The sequence below is a fragment of the Ananas comosus genome, linkage group 5, assembly GCF_001540865.1.
Source record: "Ananas comosus cultivar F153 linkage group 5, ASM154086v1, whole genome shotgun sequence".
NCBI classification, from domain to species: domain Eukaryota; kingdom Viridiplantae; phylum Streptophyta; class Magnoliopsida; order Poales; family Bromeliaceae; genus Ananas; species Ananas comosus.
The window spans coordinates 10,905,364-10,924,853 of record NC_033625.1 but is presented as its reverse complement, the minus strand read 5'-3'; the positions used below and the strand labels follow the sequence as shown (position 1 = coordinate 10,924,853).

The following is a 19,490-nucleotide window of genomic DNA, read 5'->3' as shown; positions in this document are numbered from 1 at the left end:
AAAATTTTATTAGGTACTAACTAAATTATACAGTTAAAATCTCCCACTCGACCAAAAAATCACAATACTTTGATCATAGCGGTTATGCCCCAAAAGATGAACACTTCCTTCCATGTATCAAAAGTACGAATTCCTTAATCAAATAACTTTATGAGTTACAACTATATGTTCCCAAACCCTCATTTTACGCTCAATAGTAGAAGACCAGCGCGATGTTACAAGTATAAATATTTTAATAATAAATTTAAGTTTATATTTTTATAGACTGTGTGGGTTCATATATTTTATTAGTCAATTATTAATTAAATAAAGTTATATAAAAATAATTTAATAATTAAATATATTTAAATAAAAATAATTAAAATTCGTATTGTGCAACGCAAATTTATATAACTGCTTATTAATAATTAAATTATTTTATAAAGATTTCTGTGAAAAAGATTTAAGATAAATCTATTAAAATAATTTAAATAAATCAATAAATAAAAGAGGAATAAAATAATAGAAATAAATTATTTAATAAAATTAATTAGTTATATATATAATTGAGTCCGGCTACTATACTCTTGTGAGTATAAATTTTTTTGTAGTCATAAATTTTTAGTTGTTAGAGTTATCTCTTTGACCATTTTCACCCGTTAGATTATACTATTCAAGCAACTACCCACTCAACCCTAGATCTAGGACCACTATCAACCATCCCAACCTCACATCTTTTCATACAACGATCGAAAACTTAGAGTATAGTAGTTCTAGCCTATATAATTAACTAAATATATATAAATGTAATATTTCTAAAGTTTTGTTGCAGAAATATATCGACATTTCACGTGATTTAGATCGCGCTTATTGGATTAGATATTATTACATGTATTACTAATAAAATTAATTATTTATAATTTATTATTATATATATAGAAGTAAATATTTTATTTTTATTTTATTTTATATTTTTTATTATAATAGAAGTGGAGGGTTGGGGAGACGCGTGTCACTCTGAGGTCCCCAACCCTGCTTTGATGCGGTAAGTAAGAAGAGAGGAGCAGATGACACCGTCCCCCCAACCACACCATCCTTTATTACTGTACTTAGTAGAGTAATGTAAGTAAGAATAGATGAATAGATGAATAGATGACCGGTGTTCCCCCCGATCCTTCCATTTATTAAAGAAAGAAAAAGTAGAAGAATATATATATATATATATATATATATATATATATATATATATATATATATATATATATTGTTTTCTCTGGTTTTTATCCTTCTCTCTGTCGTCCTTCATCCTCCATCAGGTAATTCTTCTCTCGCACCTTTTCTCCGTTATGCTCTTTCCCTTGCTCTTTCCCTTGCTCTGTCTTTTCTCTATCCCGTTCCCGTTCTCTCGCTCTGTACTTCTTCCATGGTCGCGCCGCCAGAACCACGCGGCCACACACGGCCATGGACGAGGCCGTGCGGCCTCTTTTATTTATTTGTTTTTTAATTTTAAAATTAGTGCTCTCGATTATTGCAGGTTTAGTTAGTCGCACATGCGGTTCTCAATTGACCGTACGATCACTGTTACTTGAATAATTGATTTGCTTAATGTATTGCCAATTGTTCAATTGTATCTCAGCTAGTTTAATTAAATGTATCTTGATTCGTTTATAAATTTTTCCTTGTTTGGGTGAGTGTAATTAACATCTCTGTACTGTTCTTGTACTTAGAATTTAGTATCGTATGCATATCTTTGTTTATTTTGCTGAAATTGTTGCTTTTATTTCCTTTGTCTTAAATGGTGTTCAAGATGGATCCGGCTTTACAACTACTGGTAGCACTCATTATTTTAAACACTGCACTGAACATAGCTGGGGAGGAAGACGAGCATTACAAAGACATTTCATAATGCATATAAATAAATATCAGAAGAATAGCTTTAGACAGAGATTTAGCGTGTTACCTTTTATGAGCTTTGTGATCTACTCTCAGTGAGTGGAGGATTGTAAAATATGAATTGTGTCAATAGTTATTTATATAGAAAATCTTGTATACATTTTTACGTGTTAACCTTTTTTTTTTTTTTTTTTTTTGCCTTGAATGTCCCATATTTCTTTTGTTGTTTCAAAATTACAATGTTTTACATTTTTTGATTTATTTATTAATTTTTTATTTAGATTCAAAAGATAAATATGTGAGTAAAAAACATATATATTACTATCTACATTACTAGAATTTTACTTTTCACACGAAACACAGTAATTTCACATTCCTAGTAATATTTGATGAGATAACCGTGTGAACCAAATGCGGGAATTATACAATTCCCAGTAATCTCATTCCTGCCGACGAGATTCCCCTTAATCTCTCAATTCCTAGGAATCTTATATAACGCGATTCAAACGCCCCCTTCAGTTTTATCAACCATGACTTTATGATGCAAGTGTCATCCAAATGCATTAAGTTAGATAACTGATATGACATGTTTTTGGAACCAGGCCACCTAAGAATAATTCTTTCAAATTAGACCTGAAAATCTGTACCCTTGTATCCCTCATGTATCCCTTGCTTATCCTTCGAGTACCCCTCTAATATCTCAGTATTTTTCTATTATTTTGTTAAATCCGAGATGCACTTAACTTGTTAGGCAAGTATTGGTATCCGATACATATCTGATACAAACACAACAACCAAAATGAACTATTTGCCCCCCTCAAATCTCGCTGATTTTAATTTGAAGTTATTGTGGGTTACTTTTTCTTTTTTCTTTTTCTTTTTTTTTTTTCAAATCGTGCAAAAAATATGCGATTTTTTAGTACAGGTTGGCATGAGTCAATGTCAAAATGGGTGGGTATAGGCTGAATATACAATTATGAGTTAGCTTGATCAAGTGAGCTGGAAAAATTTAACAGGTAGCTGTATGCAGTCAAAATTCCATTCCTTTCTATTCTTCCTCTGTTTTCTTCCTCTCCGGATCTAGATTCTCTTGAAAAGGATAACTGAAGTTACAGCTTATTTCGAGCTTTTGCATTGTATACTTATTATGGTATTGTCTCTGTTAGTTTGTTCATTGAAGAAGATACTTGTAGCACAATGTCCATTGACATGGTCATTATCTACTTTCAGATTAAGAATGGCTTGCTGAGTTTGAAAAAGGTCAACCGTATTTTCATTGGAAATATCTCTAGGAGGATGCTCTCTACCAGTTCATTTGGGAGTTAAACAAATACGGATAGGATTCTCACGTTCAATTGATGCGAGCTATGGCTTGTAAAATTTCTAGTGGCACCATGCCTATAACAAAAAGCAGACAGAGTGAGGATAGTTGCCTTTCATGTTCACCAATTGGATCAACTTGTACATGCCAAAATGTGGAGCTCAAGAAATTAAGTAACGGTCATATTTTCAAACTAAGGCTTTGCCTTTCTAATGGAAGTTTGCGGCGTCTTAGCGGGATGCCTTACTCGCACAAATTTTCTAGAGGTTATGTTCTTGCATGTCATAGTAGTGAAGCCAGAGAAGGGATGAGGAGTTCTGACAAATGCATCGATCCTTACAGGTACCGTGAACTTGATCTTGTATCAATTTTGTAATTTACTATATAACTTGCATGATAAATAATAACTATTAAGTTTGTACATCAATTTTAAATCCTACAGGTTTTGAGACTGGAAATATACGAGTTCTCTAGCTTTGTTTAGTAACATATTATAATTGCAAATTATATTTCGAAGCTTAAATTGGAGGGATCAAATTTATCTTATTTAAGTTGTTATATAGCACATGCACAAATTTTGAAGGTTGTTTTCTTGGTCATGCTTATTTGTTATATACGCATGGAGAGCCTAAACTATCTATTGAATTATTCAACTACGTGGAACAAATATTGATATGGGATATGAGTACAACAGGATATGTGTATGTTGATATGACAAATTCTAGAAATCTTAGCATATGATATGCGGGGGTATATGATAACAAAAAGCTATTTTTAATAGATACATCATTATAATATATGACACTATTTATATCAAAACCTAAAAAGAATTTAAAAGATTTAGATAATTAGATAACACAAAGCAATGAACTCCCTAATTTATGTGAAAGTATAGTCAAGCTTTGATTTATCAAGAGAAAATTTATTAGACCAATGTTAATCTTGAGTGTTTTTTCAATTTTTTTCATTTCATCCTTGAATTCTTGATACAGGTATCGTTCAAAACAAAGTGAGATGACTTTATGACAAGCTTTTGCATCCAGGTCGCTTAACAATGATTCCATCCCGAAACATATTAAAAAGAACTCCAATATATATACCCCAAGCACTCTCTCACGTCTTTTCAACACGTCAGATAATTCATTGAAGTATCTGACATGTATCAAGCAACTGGTTATCGGTATTTGATATGTATCAGATACGGACATGACAACTGAATGAAGTATCTATTCATCATAGTTATTCAACAATCACATAATAAGTATTAACAGAGGGATATCTCATTAAAACTTCATGAGAAACATTTTATTTTAAATACTTTTGTAGGATTCAAAATTGTCGGTAGAAAGTTTTGTCAAGTGACTATTATAATAGGGCAGATTAATGGAATTTCTGTTAGATTAACCTAATAAACTTGATTGAAAGGGATGCCAGAACATGGCATACTATGTTGCAGGTTATATGAGACCATAGGTCTGCTGTCACACACTAACCTGGGAATCAATATGTGTCCAACCATACCTCATAACTTTGGCATTCTCTCTTGAAATGTCAAATTTTGGTCGTTTTGAGTCTCTGTAATTGGGCAAACTTATTGTTGCGCTTGGCACATAAGGACTACATTTTTATGACTTAGCTCTTGAATTTACATGTTGCAAAATGTACTAAAAACTCTAATCATAATAGTCAGTGCTATTTTTTGTGACTAAATATTTGCTTGAAAATTTATGTCAGTTCCTGTCAGTGAGAATAATTTAATTTGTAATTTTTATTATCCCATAAGTAAAGAGCAAAAAAGATAAAATATCTATCACAAGAGAACGATGCTTTTGTATCGAGACTATCTTTGCAAATGTATTTTCTTCAGCAGCTTCCTAATTGATAATTTGAGAGAAACCTATGAAAGAAGTTACTGTTAGCTAAGTTTTGAGACATCATATTTCTGGATGGATATAATATAACACTGATAATGCGTGCTAATTGCTATCCAATTCTGATAATGTGTATTTTGCTAAGACACATAAAACGTAAATTTCTTTGTCTATCTAGTGAAGTCGTGTAAATGTTTGATATATCACTTTGCGTGTATGGTTCATATCCGCATGGCAATATTTTGGCACTATCTTGTTGTAAAACTATTTTTCCTTTTTGCAGTAGTCAGCTGATGGACAAGCATTCTGGTGGGAGTAGTTCTCAACTGTGTGATCATAAAGCTACAGCTGATAGCAAATCAACCTACATGAGTCAAGGCTTGGCTGAAGCTTTTAAATTTGTTTATAATGATGCAAAGTTTGTAAACGAAAGAGCTCAAAATGACATCTTGTTGCTCTCACGGTATATTTACAAGCACAATGTAGTCGCTTTTTTTTTTTTTTGCCTGAATTAGTTTCACATCCACTGAGCAAGGATGTTCAAGTACTTCCTATGATAGTGTTCTGGTTCTTGTAAGATTCAGATCGGCAATTAATTTAAGACAAAATAAGTTCAGGCAATACATCTCTATCTATTGTTTGTAACCGGAACTCATAGTTATTCTTATTGTACTTTCACATGACTATATGCAACTGCTGTGAAACAGTCACTCCTTTCCATCTTGATTTACGCTGCCCTTTTTCAATTTTGATAATCATTCACAGTGGCATAACAAGGCTGAATGATCGCGCACGCCAGGATGTTGCTGTTCTAGGGATGGGATTTCTGAAGCTTGATGGTACGACACCATATCCAACTGCGCTAAAAGAACTTGTATAGTTTAAATTGTATTCTCATTTAAGCTCATTTGAATGTTGATGATTTGTGGAAGCTCGGGCGCGAAAGGACACTCAGAAGATTGACCATGGTGTCAAGAGAAAAGCTGCACATTTAAACCATATAGCTACTGTATGTACTTTTACTTAATGTCAGTATATTTGTCTTTCGATTACTTAAAATTGCCTGTGCCATCAAATATATTGGTTGCAGATATTAAAGGAAAAAGCTCATTCAGACTTGAAGAGAGCAGCAGACCAGCACTGGAGTGATGGGGCTTTAGAAGTACTGCTTCAATGTTTATAATTTTTCTGTCTCCATATTTCAACTGTTGCGACTCTTTGAATGGTTTATGTTTTGTTGTTCTTCTCAATAATAAGCATCATTTGCTGGTAATAATGCACTAATAGTTGATTGTTGATTCAAGTGAGTCGAGTAGTTCATATGAAAAGATTAAAACATTCATGATGTGTGTCTGCAAAATGAAATGTAAGCTTCTTGGCTTTCATGAATTTTGCCATGAAGTTTTATGTAGTGATATAATGAAACAATTTTGATGTATCTTAGATGAGATTATGCAGCAGACTATTTTTAGAATATTTGTAGAATGTCTTCTATAACTTTCGGAGTAGTTAGATAAAGATCTTTAATAGGTTAAGCTTAAATTAATGAATGTACAATGAGGCTGTCCCCCTTAATATCTTGAATCTTCTTTGCAAGGTTTTAAGTGCCCGTTGGCACGGGCCGTATCCACCGTGCCGTACCGTGCCAACAATATACCGGCACGATACAAACCCCTTGCCGATGGCACAGCTCAAAACCCTCTATTATTTAAATTAGTAAATAATTTTCTCAATAAATTTCAAAAAATGTGATAAAAAGATATAATAAATAGTTAGAATATTTTGTTGCTAAAGAAAATAAATATTTCATGCTATTATGTGTCAGCACACAAGAATTTTTTTGACTGGCACGCATCGGCACGGCTCGGCACGCACCGTGCCGTACTGTGCCGGCAAGTTTCCGGCACGACCCCGTGCCACGGCACTTAAATCCTTGCTTCTCTGCTATGATGTTGCCAAGCCTAGGATAGTACTTTTATATGTGTTGGTTTGTTATAGACGGTTTAATAAATATTTTCTTAGTATAGGAATGATGACTCATGTTTGCTGGTAACTGATAGAAGTATTATGGAAATGCCAAAATATGGCCTATGAAAGTCAAATTTCCTGCAAATCCTGTATTATTAGGGTTTTAGTAATTTTGCGCATTATTTTAGAAGCCTCGTGCACATCTGGAGCCAGATTGAGAGGCAATCTAGATGTGTATCAAGATAGAACCTATCTCAAATCGTGGGCCTATAGATCTCAATGTAGATCCTAGTCCCGAAAAGTAGTAGCATCAAGAGAACAAATGCTTTTAGAAGCAAAGTTCTATTATACACAACATTTGTGTTGTAGACTTATTTTTGACGGTAGGACATTGGAATTGACGATAAGCACTTTTAAGCATGATTGAGTACCTGACGTCTCTAGAAACAAATTTCGTGATTTTGATATCATCGTTAGAGAATTCTTTTAACTACTTGGCTCAAAATCAATTACCATGATCTTGGATTGAAATATCCAATCATCTACTTTTTATAAGCTTGTTCAATTATTACTCCTTTGTGGCTACGCAATATACTAGAAAATAATTTGGAAATATATATTTGGTTCCTAGCGACTTTGAATGCTTTAGACAATTTTAATGGTGTAGATTGCCTATTCGAATGCCTAATCATTGAAAATATGTCTACAGAATGAAGGCTTCAGTTGTATTAATATTGTTCTAGCTTAACTAGAGAGTAGGGTGTTAGAGCTATAAAGGTAAAATTATTATATGAATATATAACAAAAAGTATTAGATAGAAAGCCTCCTTATAGCTCCTACTATTAAATCATCGCAATTTTTCTACTAATACAACTTATTTGGTCCTTTGTTTTGTTTGCTTACTTTTTGTTCGGTTTCAGGCGGATTTGCGAAGAGCTGACTTTTGTGCTAGACGTCGTGCCATGGAAGATGCTTTCATGGCTTTGAAGGTTTTTGTTCTAATTTTTAATATACCCGTGAGAAATTACTTAGTTTCTCCTTTGTACTTTCGAATCAGTAGTTTCCAACAAATGGGAAAAGTTTATAGTGTTATTGCTCTAATTTTGCCGAAACATTCTTGTGGCCATTCTATTGCGATTAAAAAATATAGATTGTTTCTTTTTTAATTATTCTTCTTGATGTTCTGTGATTTATAAACCGAAAACTGCGTTCATAATTTTTAACATACTTTGGTTTTGAAGTATGTTCTGATTAGTACAAAAGGCTCCTGTTTATTCTTCTCATAGGTACAAAGTCTTATGGAAATATGTTTAGGAGACATGCGTGCTCATCTTTTTCTTGGCTGTCTTGCAGTTTGTTAAAAATATCCATGATATGATGGCAAGCAAATTGTATCAGCAGTAAGCTTCCATTTAAAATCCTGACGGCTGTCAATAACTTTTTCTCGTAAGGTTGTCAATGTTGTCTGTTGTTTTAATATATGACATCGATTTGTAGACCACCAAAGGACGGTTCCCTTTCCATTAACCGCTCGTTGGGATTCATCACCCTTGAGAAAAATGGGAAGGCTCTTGATCTGTTTGCTCGAGAAGTTTTAACTGATCGAATCACTGCCATAGAGGTCTTTTTCTCACTTAATCTATATTTTGTTTGTTTTGACTTATTAGAAGCTATGCCCCTAGTAATCCACCTTGATTCTTACGTAGGACGCCTATTGGAGTATGGCTGCTGCCTTGTCTGAGGCTGATGGTATTGACTATACCGATCCCGAGGAGGTAATTTTTATGGTTCATTTGACAAATTTTAACGTTTTTAATATTGTGCAAAAGGTTTTTCTTTTCTTTTTAAATCCCATTGCCCCATTCCAAATATTCTGCTCTCCCGTTATCCCTCCTGTCTCTTCCCTTATATTAAAATAAGTTATATACCATCTAGTGTGACTTTAATCCTCACCCAAATGATTATCTGTGAAGCATTTAGAAACTTCAAATATCTAGATTGGAGAAGATATATTCTTTTCTCTTTCTCTTTCATTTTTAATATTTGATAACTTTTGTGTTCTGTCCAATGTCTATTCTCACCCCTTTCAATTTTATGCTGTTTGAGTCAAACTGGTGCTTTTTATCTTTTTAGATGATGAAGGCGCTTTTGTGTAGAGCCGGGAATTTATCTTGTGAAATTTTATCCTCATCCAGATGTATTTTTAGAAGACTTATGTTAAGGAAATTACTAGCTTCTCTTCAATTCCACTTTTAAAAGGTCTACCCAAAAATTCTAGGAGTCACTGCATATCCTCATGAAGAGTTGTGCTTATCTCAAATTACTTGCCAAATCTTTCATTTATTTCAATGGTTAAGAGTTAATGCTTTCCTCAAATCACCTACCAAATTCGTTATTTGTTCCAATGGTTAGAGTCGGTTTTATCTCACATTGCCTACGAAATCCATCATTTGTTCCAATGGATAGAGTTGGAGTTGAGCCTTATTTCAAATTTCCTCTCAAATCTATCATTTGTTCCTAGGTATATAGTCGAACCTTTTCTTAAGTTACCTAACTAATGTGGCACATGGGAGGTGTAAGCCTATATTTCCTAAGGTATCGTTTGGTTCGGGGATAAGCAAAAAGTGGCTATTTTAGGGATAGGTATAAATTGAGGTATAAGTGGGGATTAGATCAATTTTGCGTTTGGACGAAAATTGGGTTATTCCTTGGAATAAAAAAAATAGCGTTTGGTTAGGTAAGATGGAATAAGAATTAAAGTGGGTAGTTATAAATAAAAAATAATAATATTATCCCTTTCATTATATTAGGATTTGAATTTTTATATTTTATATCTATATTTTAGAATTTAAAATATAAACTTTTAAAATTTAAAATTTTAAAATCTCAAATTTACAATTTAAAAAATTAAAATTTTAAATTTTAAAGTTTAAATTTAAGATGAAATTTTAATTTAAAAATACAAAATATCAAATTCTAAATATAAAATAATTTAAAATATCAAATTTTAAAATTTAAAATTAAACAATTTAAAATTTAAAATTTTATTTTGTAATTTTAAAAATTATAAATTTTAATTTTTGAACTTACGAAATTTAAATTTTATAATAAATAAATTTTTTTTCTCTCTTTCTCTCTTCACGGGTGGAACAAGATGGGTTATCCATCTATTAGAAATTAACCGACACAAAAAAAAATGCAGCGGAAAATAATTTTGCACTTTTAAATTTTTTTCGGAACCCAAATACATATCACATATGAAAATCAAAAACCAATAAATCAAACTATTGCCGGCGGATCATTTTCATGTTACTATGCAAAAATTTAATTTAAACGAAAACTCTTTATGTTTAGAGATCTTACCGTGGACCAGTTAAGGTCTCTTGATCTACTGTACGGTTGAAATTGAATATGACGAACAGAGGTTCTGATTAGCAGCGCACATGCCCGGCCTCTACGCGTATCCACACGGAATCGGTGACCCGATCGATCTTCGTCTCACGAACCGGATGAGTCACGGACCATCTGGACAGTGCTAGCAATCCCTTCATGATCCACTAGTCGATAAAGAGTACAAAAGTTGATCAGAGCAAAACACGCGTGCGGGAGAGAAATCGAAGAGAGATTGATCTCTATAAGCATATAGATCAAAAGACAATATGCATCTAATTAATTAAGGTACAAGGCACCTTAATTATCAAACCTCCAATCTGTATGGCACTATGTGCTGTACGGTTCCTCTTTTTCCTTTTTTTTTTAATTTTTTTTATGCACATTCATACTTGTATACATATAAATCTATATATGTATATATATAGAATTTCATAAAATCTTATCTAATAAGATTTTCTCTCTCTTCAATAAAATTAAATATTCATACTTATCCAATTAGATCAAATCTAGCAAAAATCTTATCTCATAAGATATTATGAATATTTAATTATTCTCTAATCCAATTAGAGATAAAAATTAATCTCTCCATATCTATTAGATCTTATCTAATTTTATTCTTATCCAATAAGATTACTTAATAAATATTTAAATCTCATTTAAATATCTTTTATGATTAAATATTATCCACTAATCTAATTAGAGATAAATTTAAATCTTGCGCATAATTCTCAAACTGATTCTGAGATCCTAATCTAATTAGGACTATCAGTCATAACCGAATTGAATAATTAAATCAAATTTAATTAAGCAGCTTCTTTTTATTTTTATCGCTTACACTAAACTCTTTAGTGAACAACTCTCATCCAAACAATTCAGGTGCACACAATTCCTAATGTGTGTAACCGTATAGGTTCATTACCATTCGGCAGTGGAGCTCAATATCAAACTCTTTGATATTTAATTAGAACTTTTCTAATCGATAAATAAGAACAATTCAATTCGAATCATTCATATTCTTTCACCGTCCGTGAGTGACACCTAGCAGTATATCACGGCAATCCAGAATGGTGATGAAGAATGAACCTTTCCGCTTACAATTACCATGTGATTAATTCCTTCCAACATACAACGTCCCAATCGAACTAAGGTCATGGTTACTCGCCAAACCTTATCATTCGATCATATGACTAGACTATCTGCAATCAACTCAATATGGCAACACAGTTGGAAACTCTTTCCATATACCATGTACCCTAGCTAGGGGTTTTTCGAGTCAAGTTCGATAGACTGCATAGGACATTCTCCCTCGTCATTGAGAATGTTGGATTCCTTATTGCGCATTCAGATGCCTCCCCGCATAAATCACTACAGCCAATCAATACCGATCATAGACTCGTGTCTAGAGTAAGTATTAGTACTGTCAAACGGTAGCAACCTATACGTGAAGCAACTATGATGCCTCAGGTTCGAGGAGTACTTCACACAACTGTAGCAATGAACTTGTCACTGGCGAGTATAGAACCATGTGACTGTTCAACTAAATAGTCACGCTGAGTGTACTTGTTCTCTAACAAGCACTTGCATGCTTGTTCTAGCATCCCTACACTAGTGACTTGAGATTCGTCACCTCATTAGAAATATAGCATACACCGGCCTATCCGGAATATCATCGTCCCTATAATATTTCTTTGGCTAGGAGCATTTAAAGAGTCTCGTATAGAAAAATATGTATCTCAAATTCCTAACTCTTAGGAATATGTCTTTTCAAACAAAAACCCTATGGACGATTCACGTCAATATTGTATTGCTATACAATAGATATGAATAGAATATCTGCCTTTATATTATGAATTATAAATAATTAATACATAAATACCCTTAAGCTAGTGTCACCAGATTAGCTTTTGGGCATATAACTAACACCACCTTAGGGTGGGAACACTAGTTCCTACCCCTTAACGGGCTATTCTAGAATAGCCCGTTCAGGTGGGAATTAGTGTTCCCACCAAACTTTTTTTGTGTTTGGGGGATAAGGGTGGAATAAAGAGTTTATTCCACCCTTAACCCCCCAACCAAACATAGCCTAAGGATATAGTTGAACCTTTTCTTAAATTACCTAAACTAATGTTGTATATTGGAGGTGTAAACCTAAATGCAGGATAATTTCTACGAAGTAAGAAAAGAAAATTGACCCTGGGCAATTACTCTCTCTCTCTCTCTCTCTCTCCCCGTCTTTCTCTCTCTATGCGAGCGCACGTGCGTGTGATAAGATAAAGAAAAGCTGAAACAGGAAGTAAGAAAAAGAGAGAACGAAACAAAGAAAGGAAATAAAATAGAATAAGATGGGGGAAAAAGAGAAACTGTTGTTTCACACCACTGACTTTTGCATGTGCCACATGCATCACCTTCTTCGGCCTCTACATTCACCACATCTCCGCTTTCACTCCACCATTTACTTTGCGCTCACTATCACACAACCTTTCTATGTACGTCCGCTCAATGCATTGTTGCCTTCTGTTTGCTGCAAAGCTCTGCTTCTTTGGTTGTATTGCCATGGCTACCGACATGCGCATAGCCCTACCACCTCCACCTTCTCCCATGTCCTTCACATCTGCTTTGTCTTTCTACCACCTCCGTGCATGTCGTTTCCATGCATGCCACACATCACTCTATACTCATTGCTCAGTTCTAGATCTGAACCTCACCACCTTCCCGTTAGTGTGTGCGACGCTTGATTCCATAGCATGTACTGCTACCACAGGCAAGGACTCTTTAGCCTACTGCTATATGTGCATGCAGCACTACCATTGTCTTGTGTTACGCCAAATTTTAGATCCAAACTGCTTTGCTGTAGAGCACCCACAACTGAAGCTCCAACCTCGTTCATGCTCATTGGCTCTTAGGTCAACATCGTCGGAGGAAGAGGATAGGCAAGCTCTTGGCCCTCCATTCTTCAGACCCAATCTCTTTATCCATGGGTATTTTGCTTTTTGATTGAGCTTTGCCGTACCTGCACTTCCTGCCCTTGTTTTACTTTAATTGTTTAAGCCTTCTTCTTTTACCACCATTGATGTGCTTCGATCATGACTAGAGGCAATGGGGATGGTGACCTTTCTTCTTCCTGTTCTTCAGATCCCAACTGTCTCAGTTATTGATCTTAGCCGATTGATGAAGCAGCCCACAAGGCTCGATGAGCTACTCACAAGCAATACAGCAGATTTATGAGTTATTTTATTCGGGCACCTATTACTGATTCTCTTTCAATAGCCCCTATTTGGATTTATTGGTGAATTTTTTGAATGCCTGTTATTAGTTATTATCTCAAGTCTTTGATGACCCACAACCAGATTTACAGGTAATTTCTTTGGGCACACAAACGGATTGTTTCTTCTAGAGTTGGGTCTTTACTTGAACTTGAACCGCCCGCAACTGGATTTACGGTTATTATTTTGGACACCTTTTGCCGATAAACTTTTTTTTTTTTTTCCCGCTCGCCCGAAAACCAGATTCATGCATGATTTCTTTGTACACCTGTTGCTAGTTCAAATTGGGCTTTTACTTTGGTGGCTGATGATCATTCAGTTCCAATTTGACATTCCAATTCGATGGCCACATTAAATTTGGTTTTTTACTGTCGGCCCACAGTTGACAATTTTATATCTCGTAGGTCGTTACTTCATCGTCGGCTTATTTTTTTTTTAACAGCTTATCATGCTCCGACGGTCTTATCATATTGCTCTTCCGCACTCTTATCGCCCTCGAGTGTAGGATTTGATTCAGTGATATCCTGCATGATGATATTGATCGGTACATCCGTAGCTACAGGAGGATCAATATGTTTGATTCATCCATTCATCAGGTTTATGACTTTTTTTTTGAAGTAAGATATGTTAATGAAGATTTCTGTCTCAAATGGCGAGCCACATCCTTTTGCTTTTTGACCTTGATGCACCCTACTAGTTAATTAAGATATGAATGAAATACAATTTCTTGTGCATATGCTTTCCTGAGCATAGATAGGATGAATGGATGATAGTGGGTACAATTGGCCTAATCAATTGTGGCCCATGAGTAGAATGTAATTAAGTAGATTCTTTATCGACTCAGGATATAAGCAAACACATTCACTTTACAATTCGAAATTCCTAAGCGCCTGCTCTTTCAGATATGAATGCAATTTTAGATTGTCTCAACAGTACCGTGGTTATTCTGTATGTTTATTATTCGAAAGTGAACATCACCAGAAAATTAACTTAACCCAAAGAACTAATGCACAACTAAGAATGATTTGCACGTAACTAGCTTTCAGAAACTATATGCAATATTCAGAGATTGGAGGGATCAATAGGCAGTATGCTCTTTTTTATTTCTTATTGTTGGCCATTTTTGCTCAATATTTTATTTTATTTTTCCTATGGACAGCTCGAATTGCTAGTGGCAACTCTTATCGACCTTGATGCAATGGACGGTAAAACTAGTGCCTCATTATTGGTTGAATGTTCGAACTCTCCTGATGTTAACACCAGGTATTCTACATAATCACTAGAATTGTCCTTTTGTTGTATGTTCGATGTTCTGAGATTTACAAGTTCAGTTGTCAGTTCAGCACCACCTAATTCGCTTCCTTGAGCTTATTGCAATCATGAACAATGTTAGTTAGAAAAGTTAACTTTAAATTGTATGCTTAAATAAGTTGATGCATTCTGTAGTAGGATACAACAGATAGTTCCTTTCTCTTCACACTTCACAGTGCCTTCTGAACAACAAACAAAAAGCAGCAGTGCACGCTGACAAGACTAAATAACATCAGTAGGTTACCATGCTTATGAAACATATAGTATCAAAGATCCACATATACAAATGGTGGGATGCTTCTGGACACAAACTAGTTGCAGTTCTGATTTATCTATTCCATTCTTGTTGATCATAGCTAATTAGCTGGTGGCTAGACAGGTGATTCTTTATGCTGACAGATCTTGGATGATCTCTGTTTGAGTCAAAATGAGCTGTGCCCCGAGTCAAATTGAGTCATTAACTTGTTTTTTAAAAATTGGGTTTATTTGTGTCTATAGGTTGCTATTAGTTTAAGAGTTGAGCTAAGAATAAGTTTAGCCAAACTAATTTGAAGCTTTTTCTGGATTCTTATATCTTTTATAATTGTCAGTAGATTTTTTATCCACATTAGTAGGGTAGAAAAGATTTGAATACAATCAAAATCCTATTTACTAGAGGGTTAGGAGCAAGGATTTAAGTGCCGTACTGCCGTGGCACGGGGTCGTGCCGGAAACTTTCTGGCACGGTACGGCACGGTGTGTGCCGAGCCGTGCCGATGCGTGCCGGTCAAAAAAATTCTTATGTGCCGACACATAATAGCATGAAATATTTATTTTCTTTAACAACAAAATATTCTAACTATTTATTATGTCTTTTTATCACATCTTTTGAACTTTATTGGGAAAATTACTTACTAATTTAAAGAATAGAGGGTTTTGAGGTATGCCATCGGCACGGGGTCTGTATCATGCCGGTATCTTATCGGCACGGTACGGCACGGTGGATATGGCATGTGCCAACAGGCACTTAAAACCTTGGTTAGGAGGTGGTTGAGATAGATATACCACCCTGATTAAAAAGATAAGTTCATCTCTTTTACAGGTTATGATAATAAAAAGAATTGAATAAAATAGGATCAGCAAAATTTACCTCTATTCTTATTTGAAATAGAGCCTTATCTGATCGGACCTTGTCATCATAAATGAAAGAAGGGGATAGCGTGAGAAGTGCTGTGAGTTCTTGCTGAGAATAGAAGGAATTTTCTTCCAGGCACGGCAAGCCTTTTTCGCAAACTCTTTACTTCTCAATCTATCGCTCTTTTGTTCTTTTATTTAGAAGTATTTTATTACATACTTCTGCATGTTTCAACCACATTTCTTACGGATGAAAAGCATGTGTCCAAAGGTGGCTAACTAACACTTGTATGGTTCATCATTTCCTTCTTTTTTTTGCTGCTCTTTGGGGTCAACAATCCAAATGACAATCTAGATGGTGACAGTGGTGTTATTAACTTGGAACATCTGAAATTTTTTTTTTCCATAGTAGTTCTGATATTTGCTGAGGGAAAATGTTTCGGAAAATGTTACCTGTTTCGGGGACGTTAGTTCTTTGAGCTCTTCTTGGCAAGAACATGCACGGGTTTTAACTTTTCTTTTTTCTTTTTTCTTTTTTTTTGCCATTTTTCAGGAAAGCTTTAGCAAATGCGCTAGCAGTGGCTCCGTCGATATGGATTCTTGGGAATGCTGGTATGGGTGCCTTGCAGGTAAGAGAAAGAGCTTCATTTCTATCCTGAAATGTTAATAATCATCATTACCGTCATCCAAGCCTTCACAATCAAAGAGCACAACTTACCAGATAATAAAGACTCCTCTGAAAGAATAACACAAGTTTCATATGTATGTATTATAAAAAAAAAAAAGAAAAGAAACAGAGAGTAGGTCCCATCATCAACCAGGAGGGTGAGACGGGCACTTAATGCTACTGACATTCCCTTCTGGAATTCAATATTTGACAGGGCTTTATCTCTTCTAATACATTATAATTTGGTGCAGGTGTCAGCTTTTCTCACAAGCTATTAAAATGCCATTTTTGACCGCGCAAGATCCAATTGATGTTTTTGTTGCTGTTCTTTTCAGCGATTAGCTCAAGATAGCAACCCTGCTGTTGCTGCAGCTGCTTCAAAAACCATTAACGAGCTGAAGAAGCAATGGGAAATGGAAGAAGGTGATAGTCTGAGGTTTACTGTGAATCAGTGTTGGCAGGCTGGGGAAAAAGATGGTAATAACTTGGATACTGACACTTCAAAATGACTCAGAAAGATCCAGACTCTTCGGGCGACCAAAACATCCTTTTTATCTCATGACTTCATTCACATGTTCAATGTAAAAAGGTTTTGGCCCAATAGCAAAGGACCGCTTGAGATTTATATTCTCTTTCCTCGTTAGTACCCAATACAACCACTGCAGAAGATAAGAAACTATGTGGGTGTTTCGCCTTAACTTTTGAAAAGTAATTTTGAGCGCAAAAGTAATTTTTAACTCAACAAGCGTATGGCAATTTCGTTTTTAAAAAGCTGATTCTGATTTTTAGAATAAGTTTTTTAATTTTTGAGACTCAAAATTAGAAGCAGCTAAAACCTACTTAAAATCTGATTTTGTTTTTTGCCGCAAATTGTAAATTTTTATTTTGATTTTAGGTTCAAATTATAAATTTAAGTTCAAATTGTAATTTGAAATTTGAAATTTTATATTTGAATTTTTAAATTTCAAATTTCAAATTTTAACTTTTAAATTTCAAAATTCAAAATTTAAAATTTAAATGTAGATATTTAGTTTCAAATTTAAAATTTAAATGCATTTATTCTTTTGGTGCTATTTATTTTCACTAGTCATCATGTTACCTTGTTTTCTATTGTCATGGTTCAATACCTTGTTCATACATTTTTAGGGATCTATGTCATGGTCCTCTATCATTTCATGTATTTTCTACATTGAAAGCATACAAAGTTGTCCGCTTATCCACATATCACATTTACCCTATAATGTATGAGTTCACTATACATGTACATACATGCTCAACAAGGGACATAGACATAATAGGTTATTCGAAGATTTCGGATAACACCACCCACCTTGTAGTGATGCCGGAGTGCGATAAACCACTTCCCGCGATTTATGGACGTCCACTACTCTCGACCCACGACAAATGAAGCCGAAATGAGGATTTTCCCCAATAGCTCGACGTAGACTCGTCGGAGCTTTGATCCGAGTTTCTCAACGCGTTGGATTACACTTCAATTAGGGCTGCAAGAGATCAAACCTATGTTAGATCTCTCATTTCACAAAACCTCATCTTACTCTAGGGTTCATACATGATACCCCAAAACATAATTTTTTTAGGATTTACTAGCATAGAACAAGCTCTAGAAACCCAAGAAACTCAAAACCAAGCCTTTTAGGCTTTATAACTAAACCCTAACAAAGAAATTGCAAGAAACCTACCTTAGATTCTTGCACCATAAAATTTCCCTTGTTCTTGAGCTTCTTCTCCACAATCCTTAAGTTCTAGCTTCAAATCTCCTTTAACTCCACCGTGGAGAAGGGTCTCTAGAGAGAGAAGGACGAGAGGATGAGAAGTGAAGGAGAAAACGAAGTGTTTTCTGCATAGGAGTAACAGGTGTAAGGATTAGGGTATTTATAGGAGCCCCACAATTGCGTTTAAACCCCTCACATTTCCTATTTTTGCACTATTACAAAATAGCCCTTTTCAATCTGGGTACCGGTACTCGGGTTCTAGTACTACCCGGCGCTTCTAGTGCCGGTACACAGTCTCCATTCCGGTACTAGCCCCCCAAACTCGAGGGCTACGAAATTCCTGATCTTCACACAGTATCGGTACACAACACTAGTACCGGTACACAGCCTAGCACAGTCCGGATCTCGAGAACTGTGCCAACACACACTATTTGGGTACTGGTACCGCATTGCTCTGGTGCCAGTACTCAATGCCAAACCTGCACTTTGACAGGAGTAATGCTCTGGAGTCTGTTTCCGCGCCCAGTTTGCGCCGAAAACACCTAAACACCTCCGAAACTCACGACTAACCATCCCCACGCCTCCGAAGTGACTCGGGGATGTCGAAAATTGTACTCGTGCCTCACTTTGATCAATTCCATCAAAGTTAGCATCATAACTCGGAGATTTGGTACGTTACACACGTAGAGCAACTCATCTATTGGAGCTAATTCATTCAGACATATGCGGACCTATGAATATGCGAGCACGTCATGGCACGTCCTATTTCTTCACTTTCATTGATGACTACTCCCTTTATAGTTCTGTATATCTGTTGTCTCACCGTTCAAAAGTTTTGAATTATTTTAAAAGCTTCTTAGTGGAGGTTGAGAACCAAACATAAAAAACTCTAAAAGTTCTACGTACTGATAGAGGACGAGAGTATTTATCAGACCAGTTCAAGGAACTATGTAAGGAAAAGGAGATACACAGACAGT

At 35.0% G+C, this 19,490-nt stretch overlaps 2 protein-coding genes across 4 annotated transcripts; both read left to right on the top strand.

The window, feature by feature from the left end:
* Window positions 1,208-17,522, top strand: LOC109710401. Of its 3 annotated transcripts, none has more exons than XM_020232938.1 (13): window positions 1,208-1,295; window positions 3,103-3,535; window positions 5,348-5,527; window positions 5,830-5,903; window positions 5,997-6,073; window positions 6,155-6,226; window positions 7,954-8,022; window positions 8,387-8,433; window positions 8,531-8,654; window positions 8,740-8,808; window positions 14,849-14,952; window positions 16,667-16,742; window positions 17,116-17,522. In XM_020232938.1, the coding sequence occupies exons 2-13, from the start codon at window positions 3,231-3,233 to the stop codon at window positions 17,287-17,289; spliced, it is 1,371 nt and encodes a 456-aa protein (XP_020088527.1). In that variant the 5' UTR covers window positions 1,208-1,295; window positions 3,103-3,230; the 3' UTR covers window positions 17,290-17,522. The 3 variants fall into 3 exon arrangements, with proteins under 3 accessions (XP_020088527.1, XP_020088528.1, XP_020088526.1); XM_020232939.1 differs by lacking the exon at window positions 1,208-1,295 and adding an exon at window positions 2,138-2,888 and having other exon boundaries at window positions 17,032-17,146; XM_020232937.1 differs by lacking the exon at window positions 1,208-1,295 and adding an exon at window positions 2,143-2,888.
* LOC109710402 lies at window positions 12,763-14,125 on the top strand. Its single transcript, XM_020232940.1, has 2 exons — window positions 12,763-13,404; window positions 13,559-14,125. The coding sequence occupies exons 1-2, from the start codon at window positions 12,911-12,913 to the stop codon at window positions 13,593-13,595; spliced, it is 531 nt and encodes a 176-aa protein (XP_020088529.1). The 5' UTR covers window positions 12,763-12,910; the 3' UTR covers window positions 13,596-14,125.